The 27,170-nt window shown below is 50.3% G+C and overlaps 1 protein-coding gene and 1 non-coding gene across 2 annotated transcripts; both read right to left on the reverse strand.

Annotated features, from left to right (window-relative positions):
• Nucleotides 1–327: 327 nt before the first annotated feature.
• LOC144097363 (uncharacterized) lies at nt 328–4,170 on the reverse strand. The gene is made up of 3 exons (XM_077630102.1): nt 4,027–4,170; nt 2,403–2,611; nt 328–496 (listed from the first exon to the last, which is right to left on the reverse strand). The coding sequence occupies exons 1-3, from the start codon at nt 4,150–4,152 to the stop codon at nt 424–426; spliced, it is 408 nt and encodes a 135-aa protein (XP_077486228.1). The 5' UTR covers nt 4,153–4,170; the 3' UTR covers nt 328–423.
• An 11,634-nt stretch (nt 4,171–15,804) lies between these two features.
• Nucleotides 15,805–15,877, reverse strand: TRNAL-CAA (transfer RNA leucine (anticodon CAA)). Its single transcript has one exon. It is a non-coding gene; the product is annotated as a tRNA-Leu (tRNA).
• Between the last annotated feature and the right edge of the window lie 11,293 nt (nt 15,878–27,170).

The following is a 27,170-nucleotide window of genomic DNA, read 5'->3' on the forward strand; positions in this document are numbered from 1 at the left end:
GCGCAGTAAGATTTTTTGCTGCGGCTATACAGCTACCATGAGCGCGTGTATAATTCATGAAATTTGTCGAAGACAGCGGAGCATCGCATAGAGCTGGGTCATCATCACACTTAGCAACACCTACGGAAGCTGCATATACGGCTTGGAAAAATGTGACACAATCCATCACCCAGTTGGCAGTTTCACAAACTTCACTGCTGACAGTAACCAGTAGCATGTCTGACGAAAGCTCGGTTCCCGTTGGCACAGCCGGCGTTTCTCCGTTTACAGTGCATCCACCATGGGCTTAATGTCATGGACATCCTCTTCTCCTTTGCATTTAAAAAAAAAAACACTTTGAAGTTCTTCCCCCTTCACAGAGCTCGTAGGCACTACTCCTTGTCATGTCAGCACTTGAACGAAGGCGCCGCTGTATCGGGGCAGTCATATTTTCAGTCTCCCTTCCAGTTTCGTCAAGACAGCGTACTTGATCGCGTTGGGTTGGCTCCGGAAGCTCCTGCGTGTTGAAAAAATGGAAGAAAACAAAACAAAGGATTTCAGTATTTATGCAGTAATATAACAACTACATTTTCACCTCTCAACAAAGGATTTTAGTATTTATGCAGTAATATAACTACATTTTCACCTCTCAACAAAGGATTTTAGTATTTATGCAGTAATATAACTACATTTTCACCTCTCTTTACCCGTAGAGAATATTGGTTTTCCATCCTTCAACAGCACGAAAAAATGACTATCTCCAACAGGGTGACCATCAGTACCGCCTTCAGACAGAAGGGAGTTGGTAGCAATGCATGGTAAAGAGAAGACTACAAAACCGTGTCCGCTCAGGTAATCGTTGCAGCAGGTAAACCCAGTACCCCCCGTCGTCTGGCATGCAGCTCTTAGAAGCCTATCCAAAGGACACTTGCTTATGTTGTAATTTTCTTGCAGAAACTGCAACAAAACAACAGCGTTGCTAAAACTGGGCCCTAACGTAGCGAAGCATAAGAAATAAAGCAATTATTTATATAATACCAGCCGCCGTGGCTCAGTGTTTAGGACTATCGGCACAGCTAGAGTACGCTGGTTCGAACCTGGCCGCGATGTCAGCGTTTCAGTGGAGGCGAAAGGCAAAAGGTGCCTGTGTGGTGTGCGATGTCAGTGCACGCTAATCCCCAGGTGGCCGAAATTATTGCGGATGGTTCCGCTACAGCACCTCTTTCTTCTTTTCTTCTTCAGTCCCTCCTTATCCTCTCCCCAACTGCGCGGTTCGGGTGTCCACAAAGATATGTGAGAGTTACTGCGCAGTTTACTTTCCTAAAAAAATAAACAAAGACCAACCAGATACTCTGAAACTCTCGCGCTCTAACCAGGCCCAGTAGTTGTTAAACCGCAGCTTTTTTTTTTTTTTGAGGAAAGGAAATGGCGTCGTAACTGCCTCAAATCTCGGTGGGCACATCAACCGCGCCTTAAGGAAAGACGGAGAGAGCCTGGGAGCGCATACAATTCAGGGCGCAAATGTCGGCAGTGCTAAGCTCTCGCCAGCTATCCTTTAACTTTACTAGCACACACAGGCTATATGCAATGACCCATACCCGTGATACCCATACGGGTGTAATATCTGCTACGGGTCCCATTTGGACCCAAGATATTAACCCATATTTTTGAAAATATGGCGGGGTGCTTGAAGCACTTTGGTACGGGTCGACCCGGTATTTCGCTGCCTCCTGGATCGGCCCGGGGCATACCTGCGCGCGACTTTTCTTTCGATCTTTCCTTCTATCTTTCATCTGTCCTACTTTCTGCACGAGGCAGCGGTTGTGGCTCCGCTTAAGCCAGTAGGCATGGCCCGTGCACTTTCCTTTTCATTGTTTCTGACAGCAACAGTAGATATGCAATGAGAAATCGTACTACACCACCAAATATCTGGCCAACCTCAATATATATATATATATATATATATATATATATATATATATATATATATATATATATATATATATATATATATCCAAATATCTGGCCAACCTCAATATATATATATATATATATATATATATATATATATATATATATATATATATATATATATATATATAGCCGAACGACACGTACGTGATTCAAATGGCGATACTTGGCCCGGCCGCTTGATGACTTCACCCTATTCTTGCCATGGCTGATATTTCCTGTACCATCGGCGAGTACGCACACACGCTTTCGGCTTTTCTCGTAATGGCACTAGTAAACCTTTCGCATTTAACGCAATTGCGAGCCAGCGATTATGTTGCGTGTTCTTTCTGCCTGTCCTGTCTTCTGCCGCTGTTTAGCAACGAATCAGCGCCAACTTGCCCAAATCGCAACTTTAATTGACCAGTAGCTTTTGACAGTAGCAGCCTTATTTCCTAAAGCGTTTCCCATACCTGCTTGTCCCTTGGTAGATGGCACCAGCAGAGTGGGGTCGTCTTTGGCACCTTCCTACCCCAGCGGTTTCCCGCGGCGAACCAGGCGCTGTGATTCCGGTCGCTGTGACGGGTACAGCAAGATCCGGCCGCCCCCCGAATGCCTTGAGATCGGAGTAGGTCATAGTGGCGCAGGACACGCTGATACCGTCAGTGCTGAGTTTGCGCATCTGGAATGGTAACATAAAAGATGAAAGTCTATTCCAGAAATAGATCCCGGAAATTTGCTTTTTTGCTCTGCATAAGGACGCAGCTGTATTCAAACTTGCTCGGAGGACATCACGGGCTTCCATAACAATTTTGTGTTGTCAATTTTGAAATAAACTATAGTTACCTAAGTTTCTCAGTAGTAGAGATGATTAGAGGATTGAAGGGAAATATTTCATGACATACAAGCGCAGGTGCACACCTACATGGGAGCTGTTTCTTATTGTGGACTGCTTAGCGCATAGTTTTCAGACCCGTGCATGTAGTAAATTTATTCACGTCAAGATACTCTATTTCATTTATTTCCGTTGGAAAGAATAGTGGACCTCTTTATTGATATTTCATTAGGAGTATTTATCATCGCGGTATTACCTTTGCCTAGGGCTCATGGACCCTGCCATCCTCCAATTTTAGAAGCAAATATTAACGGCAGCAAAACGGTCGGACTCCTTAAGGCGGGCGATAGTATTAGTGGGCCAGAGTCCATCACTTCCATTATTCGCAACTAGAGTTCAAATAAATGAGAATGTGCAGAATACAGATGACGATCGGCGTGTCATGCTCCAGAGGGCTTGCTTTCTATTTTTAATGCGAATGACTGCCCTAACGCTGACGCGTCCCAGTGCGCGAGAATAGAAAAAAGCGTTGAGTTGCAGCAAATGTGAAGTACCGCATACTAAAATTATATTAATGTTGAGCGTCAAGTACAAAAGCCAACCTCGTACTCTATCAGGGAGAATATGGTGAATAGGTTTGGACTCTGCCTTTCTGACACGCACCGAATTATCGACGCAAAATTTGAGGCAACCTGCGACATATCTCCCGGGAACAGTGGCAAGTCAGGAAGCTCACACTCTTGTCGACCCCCCCTCCCCCCCATAATTTGAAGACAAGACAATAATAGCTCTCTCTACTCCATAGCCACACTCGCGGTCCGACTGTGTGCTCAGGTGCCCCCGTTGTCTGACCAAGCTGGATCATATAGACACATTTGACATATTACTGTGAACACCAGCGTACCAGCCCAGACGTCTAATCATCGTCAGGAAATTTTTTATCACTGTATCCTGCGTCGAGCGCTTATCTCGGAGAGTAGTTTACAGGACTCTGCTCGGACGTGTGAAGTTATTTAACAGCGATCCCATCTCTAGGGCCAAAATATCCCTGCCATAGTTACAGCCTATAAATTTAACCCTCCCTCCAGCGCTAAGAACAGTGCCTTAAGTTCTTTCGAAAATTTGAAGTGCGTAGCTCACGGTTCAGGCGCCAAGCGGGCTCGTAAAGCTTACATAACGGCATATTCTTGAAATGCGAATGTTTACCTACACCATGAACCTTTGAAGCTACGCATCCTATAGAATACGTCTATTGTACATACCTGCTCTACCAGAGACGGCTCCGGCAACTCCATCACCCTTGATGATGTCGCGGCCGTGATGACTGTGGCGTCGACCTGGGATTCGTGCTGCGGAGGCGGCCCCATCTCGCTCAGATGTGTCCTCATACAGAAATTCAGGCTCTGGAAGCTGTTGTATCCCGTACCGTTGGGGAACTGCCGGTCCGACTGCCCGGAGCCCGGAGCACCACCACGTCAAGCACCCGCCACGTACATACTTCGACCAACCCCCTTTTATTCCAGTTCAATGATGAATATATATACAGATGTGCGAGTCAGCTGACCAGATAGGGCGCATGCCTAGCGCCACCTAGTTTATACAAACATAACTACAGAATACAATACCACATTATTCCCCCTCAAAAGAGTTAGCAACTAACACTGGAAAAACACAATAAACACTCAATGTCTTTCATAGTCTTTAAACCACACTGGTGGTCTTCTTTGTCTCGTCGAATGCCTCAGTCCTGGAACGTCCCTTTCAACTGGCGTCTGAACAGATGGCTGCTGGGGTGGGTCGTGGTTCTCCTGCTGTGGTTCGCCAAGTGGTTTTGCTGATTCAGGCGAACAACTTTTCGGAACTGTAGGTGGTGGAACTGGTTGGGGGCAAGGTACCAGCCGACTCCGATTCCATGTGCGGCCATCATTGAGCTTGTAGGTATCTTGACCACATTGGTCCACAATGGTGAATGGACTCGAGTAGCTCAGAGCGCCCTTAGGCACGTGACCAGGCAACTTGACTCTCACCGGTTGACCTGTTGTTAATGGAGAGTACTTTGCAGCTCGTCGACGGTCAGTGTAAGTCTTACTTGCTTGTTGCCTTTGTGCTACTCTGCTGTGGATGGACTTCATCGCTGCCTGCGGATCTTGAAAAAACTCTTTACCTGGCGCTCCTACAAGATCAAGTTTTGTTCTGGGATGACGGCCGTGAAGAAGGACGGAAGGCTTCACTCCTGTGGTCGCATGCGGTGTGAAACTGTAGACTCCCAGGTATTCGGTGATAGCTTCCTTCAAAGGCCGATGTTCTTGTGCGCAGACTTGAACGTACTCTGAGTACTCGATTAAACCTCTCTACCTGCCCGTTAGCTTGCGGATGATAGACTGCCGAATACGTATGAGCGATGCCACGTTCTTTGAGGAAACTGTCAAACTCCAAGGCTGTAAACTGAGCACCATGATCACTCACAATCTCGTCTGGATATCCTTCCCTGCTGAAGATGCTTCGCAGAAAGGAGATGACTGTTGCAGTTGTCACCCTTGCTGAGAAACAAACCTCAGGCCACTTGCTGTAGTAATCGATGGCTGTAATGGCAAAACGGCAATCTGCCGGCACTTCGGAAAAAGGGCCCACAATATCGATGCCTAGCTTCTGCCATGGTGCAGATGGGAATGCAACTGGCTGCAGAGGTGGTGTCACGGGTTTTGCAGACTTGTCAACAGATTGGCATACCGCGCAGGATGCAATGAATTGTTCTACTTGCTTGCACATAGCAGGCCACCAGTATTGCTCACGTAGTCGCTGCTTTGTCCTCGTTATTCCCGGATGAGACTCGTGGGCTGCGTCAAGAAGCCGTGCTACGAGGGACGAAGGTACTACAAATTTGTCACCACGAAGCAGGAGGTCTCCAACGACTGAGAGCTCAGTTTGCACCCGGTAGAACGGAACTGCTTCGGCAGGCAACATCTTCACTGCGGGCCATGCCGATGTCACCCACTTTATAACCTGCTGCAGCAACGGGTCCTGCATCGTTTCAATGACAAACTCTTCATGAGTAATGCATGTTGAGACAACACAAACAGTCTCTTCTTCCTCTTCCTCCACACGACCTGGAAGGGGCATCCTTGAAAGAGCATCAGCAACAGTATTCTTGTCACCCTTGTGAAATTCAATCGTGAAGTTGTATGCCAACAGCCTGGCGTGCCACCTCGCAATCCGGAACGGTCGGCGACCTACTCCCTTTGTACTAAGGAGTGTGACCAGAGCCTGGTGATCGGTGCGTAATATGAATGAACGACCCCAAAGGTACACTCTCCAATATTCGCATGCCCACAAGCAAGCAAGGGCTTCCAATTCCCCTACAGAATACTTCTGTTCCTGTGAAGTAAGCCTGCGAGAAGCAAAAGCAATCGTCACCAGTTCATCATTCCTTGTCTGTTGCAACACTGCTCCCAAGCCAATGGATGAGGCATCCGTAGTGACAATAATGTCACCCGCAGGATCAAATAGCTGTAAACATCTTGTGGCCAGGGAACATTTCAGTTGCTCGAAACAAGCTTGTCTTGCAGGGTTCCATGTGAATGTGGCATTCTTACGTAGCAACTCTCGAAGAGGCTCGACAACCACCGCATAGTCAGGTATAAATTTGGCGTAGTAGCCTACCATGCCCAAGAATGAGCGCAGAGTACCGACATTTGTTGGGGCTGGCACAGCCTTGATGGCGTCAATGTTACTTTGTAAAGGGCGTATTCCCTTGTGACTGATCCTGTGACCAAGGAAGTCGACTTCTTGCACATTAAAAATGCATTTGTCATTCAACTTCAATCCAGCCTTTGCAATCAAGTGCAAAACTTGTTTCAAATTCTTGAAGTGCTCTTCACGTGTGCTTCCGTACACAATGACATCATCTATGTAGCACAAAGTGTTTTTGCAGTTCTGAAAAATAGTGGCCATCATTTTCTGAAACGCAGATGGTGCTGATGCAAGACCGAAACAGACGCGCTTGAATCTGTACAGTCCACTATCGGTTATGAAGGTAGTCAGTTCCCTGCTTTCAGGGCTTAGCAGAACTTGGTGATATGCAGCTGCTAAATCAATCTTTGAAAAGTAATTTGCGCCATGAAGTTTGTGCAATATTTCTTCCGTGTGCGGCAGTGGAAATTTGTCAACGACAATCGCTTTGTTTGGTTCGCGCAGATCGACACAAATTCTTATCTTGCCGTTTTTCTTTGCTACTACTACGATTGGAGACACCCATTCAGACGTGTCAATCTTTTCTATGACATCTTCTTGCTCAAGGCGCTGCAGCTCTTCGCGTACTCGGTCTCGCATTGAAAATGGCAAACGCCGCAACTTAGCAACAACAGGCGTGATTCCTTCTCTTATCTTGACCTTATGGACAAAATTTGTTGCAAGCCCTAACTTGCCATCAAACAAGTGCGGAAACTGGCAAAACAGTTCACGGTTAAGGCCTTCTGGCGCTTGCGTAATATGGGTGCATTGCAATGACGTACCGTTGATTTGCAGACGCAGCGTTTCGACAGCGTCGATGCCGAGAATGTCAGTACCGTCCTTGACGACGTAGAAGAGAATGTCGGCCTGCCGATCCTGGAAGATGACTGGCGCCGTGAAACACCGCTCGATGGTTATTCTGCGGCGAGAGAAATCGTAGAGTGACGCTGATGTTGGCTGCAAAGGGAAGCGTTTCAACCTTGAATACGTGGCGTTCGACAGAATGGAGACAGCAGAACCCGTGTCTACGAGGAAACGTATAGGAACATCTTGTACGAAGACTTCTGTGTGTATCCCTCCTTTGCACTGCCGGTCGAGAAGCAACACGTTGAGATCGCCGGATGCACTGCAGGTGTCGACTTCTCGGACAGCAAGGGCCCTTTCGTCAGGCATGCCGCTTCTACAGACACGCTGAAAATGTCCTCGTTTGCCACATTTGCTGCAAGTTTTACCCCGCGCCTTGCATGTCTTGGAATCTGCAAGATGCCCTGAAGACCCGCAACGGAAACAGGACTTCGGCTGCTGCGAACGCGGTAACTGCGTTTCTGAGCGGCATGGCATCCGATGTTTTTCGACCTTTTGAACGCTCGCAGCCGATGACTGCAGCTCAAGTGAGTATTTCGTGGCTTCTTCGATACTGTTTGCAATAGCCAGTGCGCGTTCAAGAGTGAGCGAAGTGCCTTCAAGCAGTAAGCGTTCCCGAAGAACAGGGTTGCACGTTTTCGCTACAAGTTGGTCACGAATGAAATCGTCAGCCTGCTTACCGGAGTCGCAACTTAATGCCAGCTCACGCAACGCCGTGACGAACGCTGTTGCAGTCTCCCCGGGCAGTTGGGTGCGTTGTCCGAACCGATGCCGCTCCACGACGACGTTCATTTTAGAAGTGAAGTAAGCGTCCAACGTAGCCACCGCTGCATCGTACTCGTCGCTCGTACCGCTTCCTTCCTTTCCTTCTGTAGGCGGCGTCGACGATTTCTCCTCCGGCAACGCGTAGTACAAGCGTTGGCCTTCCACACCCAAACAGTGTAGCAGCAAAGCTTTACGGCGCGCAGGTGGGTGAGCGTCGCTCCCGGACGCCAGGAGATAGTTCTTGAAAAGGCGGTGCCACTGCGTCCAAGGAATGGCGGGCTTCCCGGGCGTCGGCAGGAACTCGGGCGGTTGATGCAGGCTCATTGCTTCCGCGTTCGGTTACTTCCCCACTCGTCGCCAACTGTTGTATCCCGTACCGTTGGGGAACTGCCGGTCCGACTGCCCGGAGCCCGGAGCACCACCACGTCAAGCACCCGCCACGTACATACTTCGACCAACCCCCTTTTATTCCAGTTCAATGATGAATATATATACAGATGTGCGAGTCAGCTGACCAGATAGGGCGCATGCCTAGCGACACCTAGTTTATACAAACATAACTACAGAATACAATACCACAGAAGCTCAGGTTCCACGATGAAGGTAAGCAGCACAGTGCGCCGCCCTCCATGACATCCGGGCCCCTGGAACTTGTCGTGGCTCTGGTGCGAGATGTGGCAGCCTGAAAGTCGTCATCCACGGCGACTCTTCTCAATTCAGCCGCGCCTCCATTGCGCCGCTGCATCGCGTTCTGTCTTTTGGACGCTCCCAGTTATCCTTGCGGGATATGCCTTCGTAGCAACAGCTGATTCTTTTTCTTGGTCGGTCCGTTCTCTCAGTGCTGTCAGCGTTGCCTCCGAACGTACAGCGCGCGCAATTTAGAACGCGGGACCCCGTGCGCTGCCCCAACCGACATCTTTCTTTCTTTCTATGGTTAGGGACTGTCATTGCTGTGTTTGGAGAACATTTAAGGTAACTGTTGCTATATGAGGTGCGAGGTTGCGTAATCCTCTAAGGAGAGGGAGCGGACTAACTAGCTATCTATTAACTAAAATGAAAAAAAAAGAGCTGAGGAACATTCGCACCAAGGCAACACCCTCTCTATTTTGCTAAGTATTGAGAGGGTGTTGGCCAAGGAGCCCCTTCGAACTCATTTGCTATGGATTTTGTTAAATGGGGGTAGTTATGATGAAAAGAAAATTAGTTCTTGGGGTAAGGAAATGGCGTAGCATCCGCCTCGCATCTCGGAGGACACCTGAACCACGCCGTAAGGGAAGGGATCAAGGAGGGAGTGAGAGAAGAAAGGAACAAAGAGGTGCCGTAGTGGAGAGCTCCGGAATTTTTTCGGCCCCCTGGGGATCTTTAACGTGCACTGACATCGCACAGCACAGGGGGGCCTTTGCCTTTCGCCTGCATGGAAACGCGGCCGCCGCGGTCGCGTTCGGACCCGGAGAATGCCCTTTGTGCCGAGCCACGTAAAATTGTGAACTATAACAAATTATGCGTTATAATTTCGTTTGATTGCTTTACTGCTCGAAATTTTTAGTTCCAGTTTAATGGAGGTAACAATTCATAATGCAGGCCGTTGGGATCGACCACTGAGCCAACGCGGCGGGTGCACAAAATTCAACTTTCAATTTTCAGTTTTCTCCGAAGCGGTGGCTCAGTGGTTAGGGCGCTCGACTACTGATCCGGAGTTCCCGGGTTCGAACCCGACCGCTGCGGCTGCATTTTTATGGAGGAAAAACGCTAAGGCGCCCGTGTGCTGTGCGATGTCAGTGCACGTTAAAGATCCCCAGGTGGTCGAAATTATTCCGGAGCCCTCCACTACGGCACCTTTCTTCCTTTCTTCTTTCACTCCCTCCCTTATCCCTTCCCTCACGGAGCGGTTCAGGTGTCCAACGATATATGAGACAGATACTGCGCCATTTCCTTTCCCCCAAAACCAATTGTTTGTTGGGGACGGCACATTGGCAGATCACATTAAACGGCGCTAGCATAGCTGCTCCTGAGAGCCCCAGAAGCGACGCCAGTCCCTCGCCCGTCCCCTCGGAAGGTCCATGTGATGCGCGGTTCACCGCGGCTGAACTGAACAATGCGCTGCAGCGCTGCCGCCGCCGCTCGGCGCCCGGACCGGACGGGGTGACATACCAGATGCTGCGAAACCTGGATGCGCAGCAACGACAGATCCTCCTGCAGCAGATCAACCTGGTGTGGGAACGCGGGGAGCTACCGGAGGATTGGCGAACCGCGGTCGTTTGTCCCATCCGAAAGGCAGGGCGCCCAGTTACGGAGCTGAGCGGATACCGGCCAGTGGCATTAACATCGGCGGCAGGTAAGCTAATGGAGCATATGGCATTGCAGCGTCTGAATGAGCGGGCTGCGGAGGCTGATTTGTTTGACGAGCGGCAGACGGGTTTCCGTGGGATGCGGTGCACGGCTGATTCTATATCGGACGTTGTTACAGCGCTGGAGCATGCCAGGGCGGTAGGCCAGGTTGCGCTGCTGCTACTACTGGACGTCTCGGGCGCTTTTGACAACGTTCACCGCGCACCAATTCTCGCGGTGCTTGAGGGGGCTGGTGTGAGCGGGCGCCTTTTGCGATACGTTCATGGCTTCCTGAGCGGGCGCACCATGCGCGCACGAGTAGGGGGTAAGCTCTCCAAGCCTCGCCCGGTCGACATGGGCGTGCCGCAGGGCTCTGTCCTATCACCATTTCTGTTTAATGTGGCCATGTCGGTGGTGCCGGCCTCCCTCCCCACGAGCGGCCGACACCATGTGTACATGTCCATATATGCAGACGACATAGCTCTGTGGTGCCGGGGACCACTGGGCGAGGCGTTCCGCGTGCGGGGGTGCCTTCAGGGAGCCCTGACAGCAATCGATGCCAGCTTGCGCGGCCTTGGTCTGTCGCTGAGCGCGGACAAATCGGTGGCCATGGCCTGCGTTTCGCGCTCGCGCGCGCACCTTGCGCCACTGTCATTAGACGGGACTCCGATTCCTTGGCGTAAATCGGTGCGGTACCTTGGCCTGGACATCCACTGGCGCCTTTCCTTCTGCCCCGCAGCGACCAAGGCCTGTCTGCAGATGAAGAGGATCACCGCCGCCGTGCACAAGCTCACCGCTCGAGGCCAGGGAATCTCTCAGCAAGCCGCGCTGCGTCTATACAATGCAGCAGCTTTGGGGGCGGTGTTCTATGCGCTGGCGCTCATCACGGTGCGCAAGCCGTGCTGGAAGAAACTCGAGCTTCAGCGCCGCAAGTCCCTGCGCGTGTACAGTGGGTGCCCAAAAACTCGCAGTGCGCCGCAACGTTGGCCGAGGCAGGAGCGTGGTCACTTGAGCTCCAAGCAACGCGCAGGGCATTGAATCACATCGACCGGCTTCACCGCGCACCGGACGGCGGCTCGCTGCTGCAGCGTATGCGCTCGCACCCGCGCTCACGAATGGGCGCGGCGCTGCTCGAGTATGAGCAATTGACCCAAGGCCCACCCCCCTATGGCTCCTGCGCGCCCTGGCCTGCTGCCTCGGAGGTGCAGCGAGAGATCGTCAGCATTGCGGGAAAGCGGAGCACACCCCTCTGCGCTGTGCAGCAGCTGCCCAGAGCCGTCATACACGAGGAGCTCCAGGACCATCTTCTCGTGTACACCGACGGCTCAGTGGCCCGCGACCGCTGCTCCCTTGCTGCGGCGGCCGCCATCCCCGCCCTGCGACTGCACAGCCAGCAACACGCAGCCTTCCTGGGCTCCTCCACCACGGCGGAGTTGATGGGGATCCGGCTCGGGCTGGACCTGCTGCTCACCCTCGGCCCTCCGCCGCCCAGGACTGCTCTGCTGTGCGACTCCCGCGCCGCCCTCAGTCGCCTGCAATCTAACGGCCGCGGTACCCCACTAGTGCGGGAAATTCGCTCGCACATCGAGCGCCTCGCGCAGAGAGGTTGTGCTGTGCGTGCACAGTGGGTGCCCGGTCACTGCGGCATCGCCGGCAACGAAGAAGCTGACGACCTAGCGACCGCTGCACACCAACTACCTGCCAGCGATCTGCCCCTTGCGCTGGAGGACGTGCGTGCGGCCATCCATGACCATCTCCGAAAGCAGCACCCCGACCCACGCATCGCACCCGCCGCGGTGGCTCAGTGGTTAGGGCGCTCGACTACTGAGCCGGAGTTCCCGGGTTCGAACCCTACCACGGCGGCTGCGTTTTTATGGAGGAAAAACGCTAAGGCGTCCGTGTGCTGTGCGATGTCAGTGCACGTTAAAGATCCCCAGGTGGTCGAAATTATTCCGGAGCCCTCCACTACGGCACCTATTTCTTCCTTTCTTCTTTCACTCCCTCCCTTATCCCTCCCCATATTGCGCGGTTCAGGTGTCCAACGATATGAGACAGATACTGCGCCATTTCCTTTCCCCAAAAACCAATTAATCAAAAACCCACGCATCGCGGAAGGTGAATGAATCGACAGTGTCACCGGCTGTCGCGCACTTACACGGTCACAACGTGCAATGATCCTCCGCGCGCGCATTGGCTGCGTGTGGCCCGGGGAACGACGGGTGCGTCACGGAATCGCGACGAGTGATGTTTGTGACGGATGCGGTGCAGTGGAAATACTAGAACACCTGCTCCTTCACTGTGCCGCGTTCGCCGATGCTCGTCGCGATATACTCGCGGCCTATAGGGCGCAGGGCATACTACCAGACTCCATCAAGACGCTATTGTGGCCGCAGGGCAGTGCGCGCACTCGTGAGCGAACTTTGGTGAGCCTCTGTGCATTCCTCGAACACACCGGGCTTGACGTCCCGTCTGTTCTCCGTCAGGTAGTTACACGCAGTGACCGAACGCTCCGCGAGTTCTACCTTGAACGATTAATAACTAGACGCCCCACTCCAGTTGTAGCCAACACAGTGCTGTGCGCGTGTGCGATTTAATTCCTCTAAAATGAACTAATCACGCGCACAACATGAACACATTTCTTATTGTGTAAATAGTTTGTACATATTACTTCTCCCCCTATCCTTTCTTCCTGTCCCCTCACCTCTTTCATTTTATTTCTTCATTCTGCCTGCTGTCCTTTATTTCCGCTGCCCCAGCTCAGGTGCTTCAGTATCTATGGCAGATGCCGGGGCTAGCAAAAATCTTTGCCTTCATTTTTACTATTATTTTTTAATAAGACCACTACCACCACCCGATCACATTAGCTGGCCGTGCTACGCTGCTTGCTACACGAGGTGGCAGCACGACACCCTCCATACTAAAGTCCATATACGTAGGTCGGGTGACGATAATCGTATTGCCAATCAATATAATTTTCTGGGATGAAGGTCGCGTAATGTGTATTGCGTCATGGATTGAACCAAAAGAACAAACTTGTTGCTGGCGCGCTGTATAACAAACTATGCTTGTCTCCACTCAGTTTCTCCACTAATCATCATTATCATGATTATCATCAGCCTTACTAAGCCCACTGCAGGACAAAGGCCTCTCCCATGTTTCTCCAATTAACTCTGTCCTTTGCCAGCTGCGCCCACCCTATGGCTGCGAACTTCTTAATCTCATCCGCCCACCTAACCTTATGGCGCACCCTGCAACGCTTGCCTTCCCTTGTAATCCATTGTCACACTCAAGGACCAGCGGTTATCTTGCCTTCACATCATATGCCCTGCTCAAGCCCATTTCTTCCTCTTGATTTCGAATAGGATGTCATTAACCCGCGTTTGTTCTCTCACCCACTCTGCCCGCTTCCGGCCTTTAGCGTTACACCTATCATTTTTCTTTCCGTGGCTCGCTGCGTTGCCCTTAAGCTGAACCCTTTTCGTTAGTCTCCCCGTTTCTGCCTCATGGGTGAGTGCCGGTAAGATACAGATGTTGTACACTTTTCTCTTGAGGGATATCGGTCAATTCCTATTCAAGATCTCAGAGAACGTGCCATATGCGCTCCACCCCATTCTTATCCGTCTAGTTATTTCCTCCTCATGATCCGGATCAAGATCACATTAAAACTGAACATCACGGCATAGCGGGAATCGTTGTACATGTACTTCGTTGGCAGTCTGATCCTTTTTGCTTGCGACGGTCCATTCCTAGGAAGTCTTCATCCCGTAGAACAGGAGGTATGCAAGTGCAGAGAGCGCCTACTGCTTAAAAGAAAAACTGAGAAAAGGAAAGGCGCAGTAAATGCCTTACATTTTGTGCGTAAGCATTAATCCGATGAGTTCCAAACCAGAGCAAAGTCGTCCCTTGTCTGTTCGCAGCTGGCCAAGCGGGATCGCTCCTTCCCGCGGTACTGCGCGTCGATCGCCGTGTTCTACGTAGCACGAATCCGCGGAATGCAGTAAACATTATCTGGTTTTAGTGTGATAGTTCTGCTCCTATGACACCCCCCCATGACCTCTGGCTCTGCAGTTTCGCCTCAAGAGAACCACACACGTTTCTAGTCACGTACGCCGCGCTTGCCATTTGCTGCTCTGGAGAGGAGGAGAGGAGAGGGTCGTGACTTATGCCGCGCGCGCCGCAGAGGAGGAGGCTAGCGTCATCCCAGAGGTGCGTGTGTTTCCGCGGAGATGAGGAAGGTTACCGCACTGCGCATGCGCGCACCGCTGCAGAGAGAGCACTAAAGAACATGACAAATGCAAGTTCTTTTGAACGCGGCAATACGTGGCTGAGCTTAAAACATCGTTTAATACATTAACACGCTAATGAAATCCGTCGGGGTGAAATATATCAGCGTATCGGTGGTGAAGTTCAGGACCGTTGGCAGTAGAACGGCCTTAACTCGTTCTCGTCAATGCCTGGAAAGCCATGAAGTGGGAGATTCGGCTTCCCTGCGAAGGTGAAAGTCAGAGCAAAGTTGTTTGTAACGGAAAGTGAACCATTTACTTAATGCATTCTTGCATGCGAAAGCAAGTCTGAGCATGATAAGCATGATGTGACTCAGGGTTTCGAAACAATTGCAACTGCCGGGCGTTCTCAACGAGTCACTCAAGCCAAACTCATTAGCATCCACCCAAGCGCAGCTATTCGGCTGCAAAGAAAACCTCTAGGAGTTTTACAGAAACTTTGCAGTTAAAGAAATTTGTCCTGGTGCAGGGTTCGAACCCGGGACCATCACCTATTCGCGGCAGTCGCTCTGCAAAATTCTGCGTAAGTAGTAAGGTACTGTGTAAGCTGTTTAGCTTCCCTCCGCCGCCGTATTAATGCGCTTGGGTGAATGCGAATTGAAAACGGCTCCCTTATTAAAAATTACTTTAAAATTCGAAGATTCCCCTGGGAAACATGAGATGACTATATTCTCACTATTGAGGTGATGTTCTACAGGAGTAGAGGCGACAACTTTTCGGATGTATATTTTTTCCTATAAGGTGATGCGCTGGGCAATAGAATACTTGAATTGCGACGTGGAGCTCACCTATGGCAGCTGAAAAGATCGTGATTTATTTTTTTTCTCTAATTGTTTAGGCTTGATTTCAAAAACCGAATGGCTGCGGTGACATATGTAACGCTTTCAGCTCACATGAGGCGTGCACAAACTGCGACATAATCCCTGCTTGCTCATTGATGACAGAAGCCAACAGTCACTGAAATCAAAGAGCATAGGGCATGGTTTTTATATAATCTGTGGTGTTCATCAATGGTACATTAATATGGTAATTATATACAACTGCTTAGATAGGAGAAGAAAAACACCCACATGGTGCCGGTGGGATTTGAACCCACGACCTCCGAGTTTTGCGTCCGGTGCTCTACCAACTGAACTACGGCAGCGGCAGTCCAATCATCTGCTTTCGGGGGTATTTGTGTGTAGTGTAACCGAACCTAGAGTGTGTTCACCAGCGCCACCCTCATCCATAGCTGCTGACATAGCACGTCCTGTATGACCTCGAGTGCTACGTAGGAATATGATCGAACGGTGAGGGCGGAAGCCGTGCGATAGCCCTGTGATGCTACCTATCCCATCACGACTGCCAAAATCGAGGCCATCGTTAGCTACTGAGCAGACAAGGGAAGGGAAAAGAGGGCCTCTCTTAACGTTACGTCTATCATTTTTCTTTCCACAAGGATAATCAAAGTCAACTTTTTGAAGGTTTATGTACTTCCTTCTCTTATCACAGTTGTCGAAACTGTTTACTGTAGGGGGCTGGGACCTTTCGTCAAGTCATTCATACCTTTAGTCCCAGTCTCCACTCGCTATTACGAGGAAATAAAGTTCATTCATTCATTCATTCATTCATTCATTCATTCATTCATTCATTCATTCATTCATTCATTCATTCATTTACGTGGGTTCGATCCCGGCCGCGGTGGTCGAATTTCGATGCAGGCGAAATTCTAGGGTCCGTGTACCGTGCGATGTCAGTGCGCGTTAAGGAACCTCAGTTGGTCGAAATTACCGGAGCCCTTCACTACGCCGTCTCTCATAGCCTGAGTCGCTTTGGGACGTTAAACCCCCATAAACCAAACCTAAATCATTAATTCATTCCCATAATTCCTATGATAGCAGCATAGACGCCATGTCACATTGCTCTCTAGTAACTTTTCCATGCACTTCTATAGACCAGATTCTTTCACTCAGAGCCAACTTTCTGAAGATCTACGTACTTCACAACATTCCTATGATATCAGCTTAGACGCCATGTCACACTGCTCTCTAGTAACTTTTCCATGCACTTTGTAGACCAGATTCCTTTACCCTCGCACGCAGGAAATTATTCACCGTTTGTTGGCGCAATCTACGATTATATAATAATATAATAATATATTATTATATAAAGAATATATAATAATAGATTATATAATCTGTTTTATAATGTGCTGGTCATCATTCTCAATTGAGAAAATAAAACAACATTTTGCTGTCACTACTCTTCGAACTTAGAATTGAGCAAAAATAAACTAAAAAAGGTCAATGATTGAGTTTAGTTCATTGTAGGCCTTCTAAAAATGCGTGAAAAGTAAACGAACGAATGCACATACGTTCCAAATCTACACAGGCGCTTACGCGAAACGTGGAGGTTTTCATGTTAAAATCGTGTTCTCCGTTCATTTTTTCTGCTTGCCCCTAAATGGTTCTGCGCAGCTTGCCGCAAAGGGTTCACAATACAGGGTGTATTTTTTAGCTGCACCAAATTTTCACAAGAAGATGGCTCACGACACCACACTCATTTATGTAGCAGTTAGCTTACAGTGAATGATGGATCATCCACTCAATAAACGGGTGTTTGTGCACTTAGGCGGCTAACTCACAAAGCTAACTTAACTTTTTAATGTTGCGATAGGGAAAATAGGAGGGAAGCCTGGCCATGCACGTGTTTCTCTGTGAAATGAAAGGAAACATATTATTCCGAGTTCCACAGGTGAAAATTATTCAACCTACCCACCCTTAAAATATATTGCGACGGCAGAATAGCACCTCGACTTCACGGAAGAAGGCATTCTCAAGGTATCATATTGTCACTTTTCAACTGAATTTGATACCTTGAGATTCCTAGCATGCAAAGAAATTTCGGAGTGCAGATTTTTTATTAGTTTAAACAAAGACGCTAGACTCCACAACAATAGCTACAAAAAATATTCAAACTGCTGCCCATCTATAGCGACACACATCATTATTGCACCACGCACAGATCGTACTAACAGTTTTATGATCCCCGGCTGAATGACGGCACAAGCGGCAACAATCCCCCACTCAGTCCAGCTGCAACTAAACTTTTCGGCCCGAAAAAAAAAAAAGGTTCTTCTAATACTATGTCAAAAGAGAACCTTAAAACAGCAGATGGAATTAGTATTGATGTGAGCGCGTCTGCAACTTCTCTCAAAAATTGTTCTTCGAGCCGAAGCTCGAAAAAAGGCGCGCCGTTGTCAAGCCGCCTCCGTCGAAACGTGGCCGCCGCGGCCGTGTTCGAACACGGAACTCCGGCTCAGTAAGCGAGCACCCTGACCACTGAGCCACAACTGACGCCGTAAGAAGAGAAATAAAGGAGAGGGGAATACACGGTGATAGCGCCCGCAATTTCACAATGCCGCATCAGGACTGAAGGCGGAGACATCGAACTCCTAGTCGCTCTTTTGCCGACCAGTTTCGGATTGAAGAGAGTTGCGGAGGGGAAATAATTACGCCTCAAGAACCCGCAACATTTTTTTATTCCTTTTGTCTCACGCTCCCGCTAGTGCTTGCGAAGGTTTACCTTCAATTTCCCTATTGCAAAATTCATTTTAAAGTCGATATTTAAAATTTTAATTTAAGAAGTTTGGTTAAAGCCGCCTCATTATGGAAGTACCCGTTTTCAATTGGCTAACTGAAGAAAAAAGGTGGTAATGTGAGAGGTCTTTCATGAAAATTTGGTACATCTAAAAAGAAGAGACACTGCATGAGCTTCAGCCTTGTGCGGAAAATTCTCAGTAGTAACCGAAGGCGATAAAAAGCAGGCTGTTCGCACCTATATGTGTACGCCGTGACTGAAAGATATTGAAATTATGTGTCAAGCGATTTTCATGTAAGAAACGCTGGCAGTACGAACCGAGTACTGCAGACAGTCGCTGTTCCTTACCGGCTTTCCCTGCGCCGCTTCTAGTATCTACCGTGCCCGTTCCGGAGCCGTCGTTTCGGTGTGGACGACGCAACTCTGGAACGCTTCCTGAGCAGCTTGCTGCTCGCGGAGCTGCAGGACCTGGGAACGCAGGCGTTGGGCCTTGTGTACGAAGCGCCTATCACCCTCGAAGGCCTCCAGGTCCGAGTCCGCTGATCCCGCCGTGGGGCCGCAGTGGGAAGTGCTGGCGACGCTGAAGCTGGCTTGCGGCGTCTAGGGCAGTAACGGTAAAATATTTTTTGTTTGGTTGGCTTTCTCTGCAGCTATTGAAGAATAGATTTAAATATCAATCATAGACAACTTCTCAGAGCCACCAGTGATTGCTCGTGCGTCATCCGAGAGAGGGAGTATATATCGTCCAAACAAACTCTAAATAATGCATAAATACATTTCTTTACACATTACCAGAGGGACGTTTTAAACATGCCAGAAATTGTAGAGAATTGTAGAGTAAGGAATTATAGACAATGAATTTGTAGAGGAGAGCAGCGATGCCATGCACGGGGCGCCCAGGTTTGAGAAGCTACAGGTGCCATTCGTGGGCTATCGCGTCAGTGTGGAATCATTTCCTCATTGCAGGTGTCGCGCGTTATCGTCCGGTGCGTTTAGAACATTTGAAATTTCGCCCACCCCGCGGAGAGAAGTGAGGGAGATCGCTGTGTCGGACACTTTACATGAATGGCAGCGTACAATCATTGTCGAAATACAATGGCGCATCCTAAAGAGCGAACACTGCCTGGCCCACGTTGCCCTAATTTCCTAGTAGAACTTTTTACACAAGTTGCTGCCTTGAGCGTGATAGCGTTAAGGAGCTCGTGGGGTCAAAAATACGGGGTTGTCGTCGGCGCCGTCAGCCTTGAGCGAAATATCGACGAAATTTGCGCTGAGAAGCAACCTAGGAGGCAAGTGGTCCGCCTAAGTCGTATAGCCTTGTGCAACTTACGCAACCTGCCCACCGTAGTGTGAGTAAACTGCGCACCGTGGCAGGTACGTGTTATTTAATGAATGCTGGGGAAGAGCAACCTCTTGCAACCATTGGAGGCCGTACAATACCTTCTTCTATGTTGCAGAACCGCAAATTATTTTATGGACATTTATGCTGGCGGAGACCGTCGAGAAAGCTGTTTTTAGATGCATTGCGACTATATCCATTTGTACGGTCATGCTCAATATTGTTTTTAACGAACCTAGACCGAACATTTCTTTAGTTTGCGCTTCAGAGTACAAGACACCTTACATATTAGATGAAGACCAAATAATACGACTGAGCAGGTAGACGCAAAGCTTAACCATTCATGCCCTCCGGGCTTGCTGTTTTCTGAAGAGAGCTCCGACACCATAGCTTGTCCCTTGAATGTCAAACCGCACCTGCAACAATTAACTTTAATGCATCAGGTTACGCTTGCCGCCGCACAGAAACGCAGTCCGCAATTCTTATTTAGGAAAATGGACGCGTATCTCGAGAATCAGCGGGTGAAATGTGTTACGAGTGGCCGAGATAAACAACAAAGACGCTACCAACACGAACGAGATTTACAGGTACAGGGGTGACCTTTGGTACCAAGTCCATGCTACCGCAGATCTGAGCCGCTCCGTTTCGCTGGGTGTTCCTCACATCTTCGTCCAACTTGATACGGCGCATGCGCACAGCTGTTGCAGCTAGGTTTCGCCGGCGCGACGCGCCGCCGGCAGCAGCAGCTGCTCCGCACCACGTGACCAACCACGTGGCAGTGGCGGCGCCGCCATCGCCACGGCGCCGCCACACTGAAGGCTCGAAATGCTGCCTTAACGTAGCTATCGCTACAAAAAGGCGAGCACGGGTGCCTCGAGCCGCTGGCATCCCCCTTTAACTCCGGGCCACTCAGGCAGGTACACGCCATTGGTAGAAATCCGAAAGCGGTCCGAGGCCCTTTGTCACGGACGAGGCACCAGAGACGAGGCCGGGCCACAACCTGCCGATCTGATTTTCTTCCTACTCGACAACTTTCGCTTCTCGCGGCAGCCACCGCCAGGGCAGCCTTCTGCTGAAGCCAATGCCGAGCATCCTGTGCTTCGTGAGACAGCTGAGGGTAAGTTACTCGCTGGAGGAGTCGCCTCATCCCGCTGGGTGATCAGCACCGGTAGTAGTCAGTCTTTACTTTTTATTACACTTGATATTAATGCAAGGTCATGTTTATCCATTCCCCTCACTCTGCGCAGACACTCGGAAATTCTAAAAGCGTGGCTTTACTTCAAGTAAAGGACGCCACACCTTGCTTTGTAGCATATATGGTGAACAAGTGGCAAGAAAGATACCATTGTTCAAAACACAAATTGAGCAACGGTTGCGGGAGGGCACCACATTGTACTAGCCGCTGTTTCGACAAAAGGATTTGTCTTTGTGCTCAGACGAAGAGAAGTCGTCTGCTAGAAACAATGGCTGAAAGCCGCTGAGGCTTCCCCACGCCTCTTGTCTAGTCTTCGTCTGTGACGTTCCTTACTCGAAATTCTCTATAAAATGCCCACAAAACTAGCACCTCTTTCCACTAAGAATGTTGCAGACTACAAATGACTTGTTTCATACCTTCTGTCCACTTGCGCTTCCTCCTCCTGATGCTGGGAAGAAGGCGACGCAGCGGTGACTGCCACATCCCACCAGGCCCCTTCCGGGCCGGTGTGCTGCTCAGGCCGCCGCATGTCACGCATCGGCGTCCTCTGGCAAAGATTCAGGCGCTGGAAGCCCGGGAACGGACCCGGGCCTACGTAGCGTGTTACATCCCTGATGGCATCAAGGTTCCAGGAACTCGTCAGGGTGCTGTTGCGGTAGTTTCGGGCCTCGCGGTTATCCGTGGCGAGTAGGCTGAAGTCAGTCGCGTCGCTGGTGCACCCGAGCATCCCTCTTTGTCCTTCAAGCACACTTGAGGGCAAACTGGGAGCAGACTGGCAAGCCTCGGCAGCTCTTGCCTTCTCCAATTCAGTCCGCTGTCAGAGCCGCCACCGTTGTGGCGTTGTGGCTACTAATCTCTCGCTCGAGACGTTCGGAAGGTCTCGTGCGCTTCCGCGACCAACTTCTTTCTTTTCTTCGGTGAGATTGCTGAATGCTTGCGATGTTTAAGCAGAGAGAATTGATATATCCGTATTATTACGGCGAGTGTACACAGATATGTGTACAGGGAGGTTAGAGCCAGTGGCCTGTGCCATCAACGCACCTCACGCTCAAGTCTGCAAGAGCGTTGCTGCTGTTGTTATGCTCTCGGAAATATAGATATGTGCGCATGTTTATTTGCCTAACAAGGAAGAATTGAGTCGCTAATTATTGCGATGATTCTGGGTGGAGAAAAAAGAAGGGTAACAATGTTTCAACGATAACTAAACGACAGCCTAGGGAGAGAGGGGAAGGATGAGTAATGAAAAGACCGCTGCGTCACGTCTCCGTCATCCTTAGTGTGCATAATCACTTCATCATTGTCCTATTGGCCCCTGGACCTCACAATACTACTTGGAGCCCCTGCTGTGGGACCCCATTTGAAACCAACGCCGCTCGCGTCCCGTTGAACCAAGGCCCTTTAGGTCTCAAGGTCTTGACAGCCGACCAGGGCCGCGTGCCACTCCTCTCTGGTGGCGTTGGGGAAGAGCGGGCAGATTGGTTTGATTAGGATGCCCAAAGCATGTGGAAGGTGTCTGCCACCTCCCCACAGAACTGGCACGCGCCATCAAAGGATCGATTGAAATGCTTAAGCACCTCCAAGGCACAGTATAGTGTTGGTGAGAAGTTTGATGAGGAGGCGCTCGTCAGGGCGATCCAGTCCCTTAAAAGGAGCCGGGTAGCGCCGGTGCTCCTCCTTTTAGTAATCGGTGATGGGTTTTAATATAAGGGCCATACTGTCTGATTGGGTGTAGGCTTGCAAGGACAGGGAGATAGGCCGGGGAGAGAGTGCGCGGGCGGACTGCTCGTTTCGCTGGAGTCCCTGGTGACCGGATGCACAATTCAGGTTAGGCGTAGTTGGTTCTACGTATTGGCAGCTAGATTGGAGTATGCGCAGGGAAAGTGTGGGAGCCCATCCCAGCTCATAGTTCCGACAGGCCCCTCGCGAGTCGGTGATAATGTGTTGCTGTTTGGGATTAGTGACAGCCCGAGCAATGGCGATCTCCTCCGTGTGTGTTGCGCTGTAGGCTTTGAAAGTGAGCCTGTTAACAGTGTTTTGAAGCGAAAAGCTTCACTACGCCAGCTTTTCCAGCCGTCAGCGAGGCCGCAAGTTGATCTTGGATGTAGCTAGAGGTCACGGTGGCCGCAAGTTTCACCTTGAATGTAGGTAGAGGTCAAGCTATGAGCATAACTCGTGGTAGTAAGGTTCGGCACATGACGTCAGCTACAACAGCGACACCAGCGGCTGTTACGCCATCTAGACATTTAACTTTGACCCTGACTTTTGACCTTTGACATTTGGCCATGCCCTCCGGTCAAGCGGGAAAGCGTCTGCCGGCATCGCATGCGCAGGTCATGAAGCGGGTTCTGCATAAAAAGCCGGTGCACTTTGATGCCGTCAGCCGAACGCTAGGTGTGATCGATGCGACCCCTGCCGTGGAGACCGACATTCTAACCGCACCCGTAAGGGAGCGAAAATCAAATGAAAATTGCTTTTAAGGAAAGGTACCCGACCGCGGCGGCTGCGTTTTTATGGAGGCAAAACGCTATGGCGCCCGTGTGCTGTGCGATGTCAGTGCACGTTGAAGATTCCCAGGTGGTCAACATTATTCCACAGCCCTCCACTATGGCACCTCTTCTTTTATTATTTCACTCCCTCATTTATCCCTTCTCTTCCGGCACGGTTCAGGTGTCCGCCGATATAAGAGACAGATACTGCGCCATTTCCTTTCCCCCAAAACAATTTTTATTACTATTAGGAAAAACGAATTACGCCTATCTCACACATCTCGATGGACACCCGAACCACGCCCAAAAGGGAAGGAAAATGAAATGAAGTGGGTTTCAAGGAGTTCCTGGGTTCGAACCCGACCGCGGTGGCAGCGTTTCGATGGGGGCAAAACGCATAGGCGCCCGCGTTCTGTGCGATGTCAGTGCACGTTAATGATCCCCGGGGTGGTCGAAATTATTCTGGAGCCCTCCACATGGCACCTGTCTCTTCCTTTCTTCTTTCAGCCCGACAAGCGTGGTGGGTTACGATGCAAAGACGCCTTGCGGCTGGCGAACGCATTCGTGACCATTCGAATATTGTATTCGACTCCCTACCTCCACCTGCGGAAACAGCAAGACGATGCCCTCGAGGTCATCCTCCGCAAAATCCTGAAATGAGCTCTGGACCTCCCAGTCTCTACGTCTACCAGCCACCTCATGGCGCTGGGGATGGTGAACACTTTCAGGGAGCTTCGGGAGGCCCACCTCAACAACCAATACACTCGTCTCACAAAAACACGGGCGGGTCGCCGCCTTCTAGCCTGTCTTCACATCCAGCACACCCAATTCACAGAGGAGAGATGCCGCCTTTCCGTACACTGGAGACGCGCCCTCCACGTGCGACCTCTCCCCACCAACATGTCCAAAGAGGACCATAATGGCAGGCGCCTGGCGTAGGCGCAAGCCTCGGACCGGTATTGTGGGAGCAAACCAGGAGTCTTCTACGTGGACCCCTCCGGCCCGGACCCCAGGGGATGGTACACGGCCGCGGTCGTCCGCGAGGGCAAAACAGTAGAGGCCTTACTTTCCATTCCCAGTCAGCAGGTCATGCAGAAGAGGTTGCCATCGCCCTGGCAGCCTCCGACTCCTCCTCCAAATGCATAATCACCGACTCGCGAGGGGCTTGCCGAAACGTCGAGCAAGGGTGGGCTACTCCCCTGGCTTATCGCATCTACCAAAATTGTAGCCGAGACTCGGATCCTGCGCACCGATCTCTCGTTTGGGCTCCATGTCACCAAGGCTTCCGCGGAAACGAAGCAGCCGATGCCGCTGCCCGCGCGCTCTCTCTCCGGGAATTTCCCACGGAGCCCGGCGCTGACCAGGGGCTAGATTACGTAACTGTCAATTACGAAAATTGTCAAAAACTTGTCACAAAGGTGCCAATAAGCCTCGCTCCTATTGGTCGGTTGTGGCCAGCGGCCATATCGGTTTTTTGCGTCATGGGTGGCTGTTGATGACGTCACGGATATGACAGAAGTGATGACGTTGCACACCTAATTATGCAGGCGTTTATTGACAGTTTATTGTCACAGTTTTGAGGCTGTCAATTTGACCGTTGAGGTTGTGACAAAAAATGGCGGTGGTGTACGCAGCGATACGACTAAGGCGGATGCTTTGGCGCGATCAACGGCGAAGGAGGGCGCACGAAGACGCGTTTGACTTGCCGGACGAGCTGTTTCGATGCCTTTTTTGACTGGAGAAGCTGACTGTGGAGTGGTTGTGCGACGAACTCGCCGATGAACTGGGAGGTTTGCGTACGAGTGCACTGTCGGTGCGGCGGCAGCTGCTGTGGGCACTGAGGTTCTTTGCCACGGGCGGCTTTCAGGCTGCCGTTGGTAGCGAGGCGCACGTCGGCATCGCACAACCGACGATAAGCAAATGCGTGCGGCAGGTATTGGAGGCAATTTGTAAAGTTAGTGCGCAGAAGGGGTGGGTTCCGTCGTCACCTCTTTGACACACAGCTACATATAAATAAGACACGCTTATAAGCTGGCAAAGCACTTTATTTTCCCCAGCTAATGGCACTTCGTGGTCGTCTTCTGTTTCCAAAGGGGAAAGAAACAAACAACCACTCGTAACATACTGCAACGCCTCACCTTTAGGCATTTTTGTCATCGATCGAAGGAGCCGAACAACACAGACTTCAACAAGTTGTCTTCGTCGATTTCGTACCAAGCGCTTCTTGCAAATTCGCTCGGTAGTCACGTAGCCTTCACTGCATTCGTTGAAATTTTCTGTGCACTTAGGTCAACCGCATAGTAGCTCGATTCCAGACGCCTCGCAAAAAAACAATAACACGACGTGAAACAGCTGCTTCTGTGCAAAGCGGCCTTTTTACTGCCGTCAGCACACCCCCGCGGCACCGAAAGTTACCCACCAGTTAATTTAATAGCACAACTTCGAACGCTTTTTGTTTTGCTTAATATTTTCGAACTTTAAACACAATGTTTTGACAAAATAAAATATTAGTTATTTTCATCATTGCTTATTTCTTATTTCTTTTTACAAAAAATTAAGCAGACGGCCCCTCGAATGCTCTCAGGGCGCTGCTCTGCTGTAATTGGCTGATTCCTCGTTGTGTTACGTAGTGACGTCTCATCGTGACGTCATTTTGACGTCACTGTCAATAACTTGTGACAGAATTTGTCACAGTTGCGTAATCTAGCCCCTGGACTCCGATTTCAATCCGGTTTACACTTTTAAGGAAATATGCGATCATTACAAATTAACGCACCAAAAGCATTTCGATCCTCAATTCGGCAGGCGGTGCTCAAACTGTGGGGAGGTGTCTGACACCTACCACATGGTGTGGGCCTGCCAGCAGGACCCATCCCTACCCCCTATTCCAAACCCTACCCGAGAGGTCTGGGAGGCGACCCTGTTCGGCTGCTGCACCCTCGAGGCCCAAAGGGCCTTAAAGCAGTGCGCCCGGGCTGCGGCAACCGCCAAGGGGTGCCTGACTAGGCATCCCACCTGGTGGTTGTAAGGCCGTGACCCTTCAGGTCATGACCCCAACACCTCTCTCTAAGATTAATAAATCTTTCTCCACCTTCTTTATCCCTGCCCTTACAGTGCGGTAAGGAAATTACAGGAAATCGCTCAGACAGATACTGAGCCATTTCCATACCCCCAAAACCAATGCCAGGAAACGAAATGACGCCTGTCTGACCTACATGTCGGTGGAAACCCGAACAACGCCGTAAGGCAAGGAAAGTGAAAAGAAATTTGGTTTAAAGAAAAGAGAGCTAGACAAAGACAAACGGAAAGACAGGGAGGTTAACTAGGCAGCGCCCGGTATGTTACCCTCCACGTGGGAAGTTGACCGGAGGGAGAGATGGAAAGGGGAGAGTAGTAGAAAACATTTATTCCAAAAAGGTAAAGGGGAGAGAACAAAGGGAGATGAACACTTTTCCACATGTCCGTTGGCCATTACTTGCAGGGTACAGATAGCACACACTGATAGTTCACAACCTTGCACTCAGTCCCGAGTCCTTCAAGAACTTGGAAAGGGCCTTCAAAGCTGTCCTTTGCGATGAAGACTTACTCCAAAGGCTCAGAAACTTGGCTTCGGTAAGGGGCCAAGGATCTAAACGGCGGAGTGTTGCAGCCAGGAGTGCACGCTCACGCTGAAACCGAGGGCAGTTACAAAGAAGGTGTTCTATAGTTTTGGCGCACCCACACATCTCACACGCAGGAGAGTCTGCCATTGCGATTAAGTGGGAGCCGGCATTTGTGAACGCCACTCCCAGCCACAGGCGACACAACAGCGTAGCACCACAGCGGGAGAGGCCGGACG

This window comes from Amblyomma americanum, chromosome 7 (assembly GCF_052857255.1).
Source record: "Amblyomma americanum isolate KBUSLIRL-KWMA chromosome 7, ASM5285725v1, whole genome shotgun sequence".
NCBI classification, from domain to species: domain Eukaryota; kingdom Metazoa; phylum Arthropoda; class Arachnida; order Ixodida; family Ixodidae; genus Amblyomma; species Amblyomma americanum.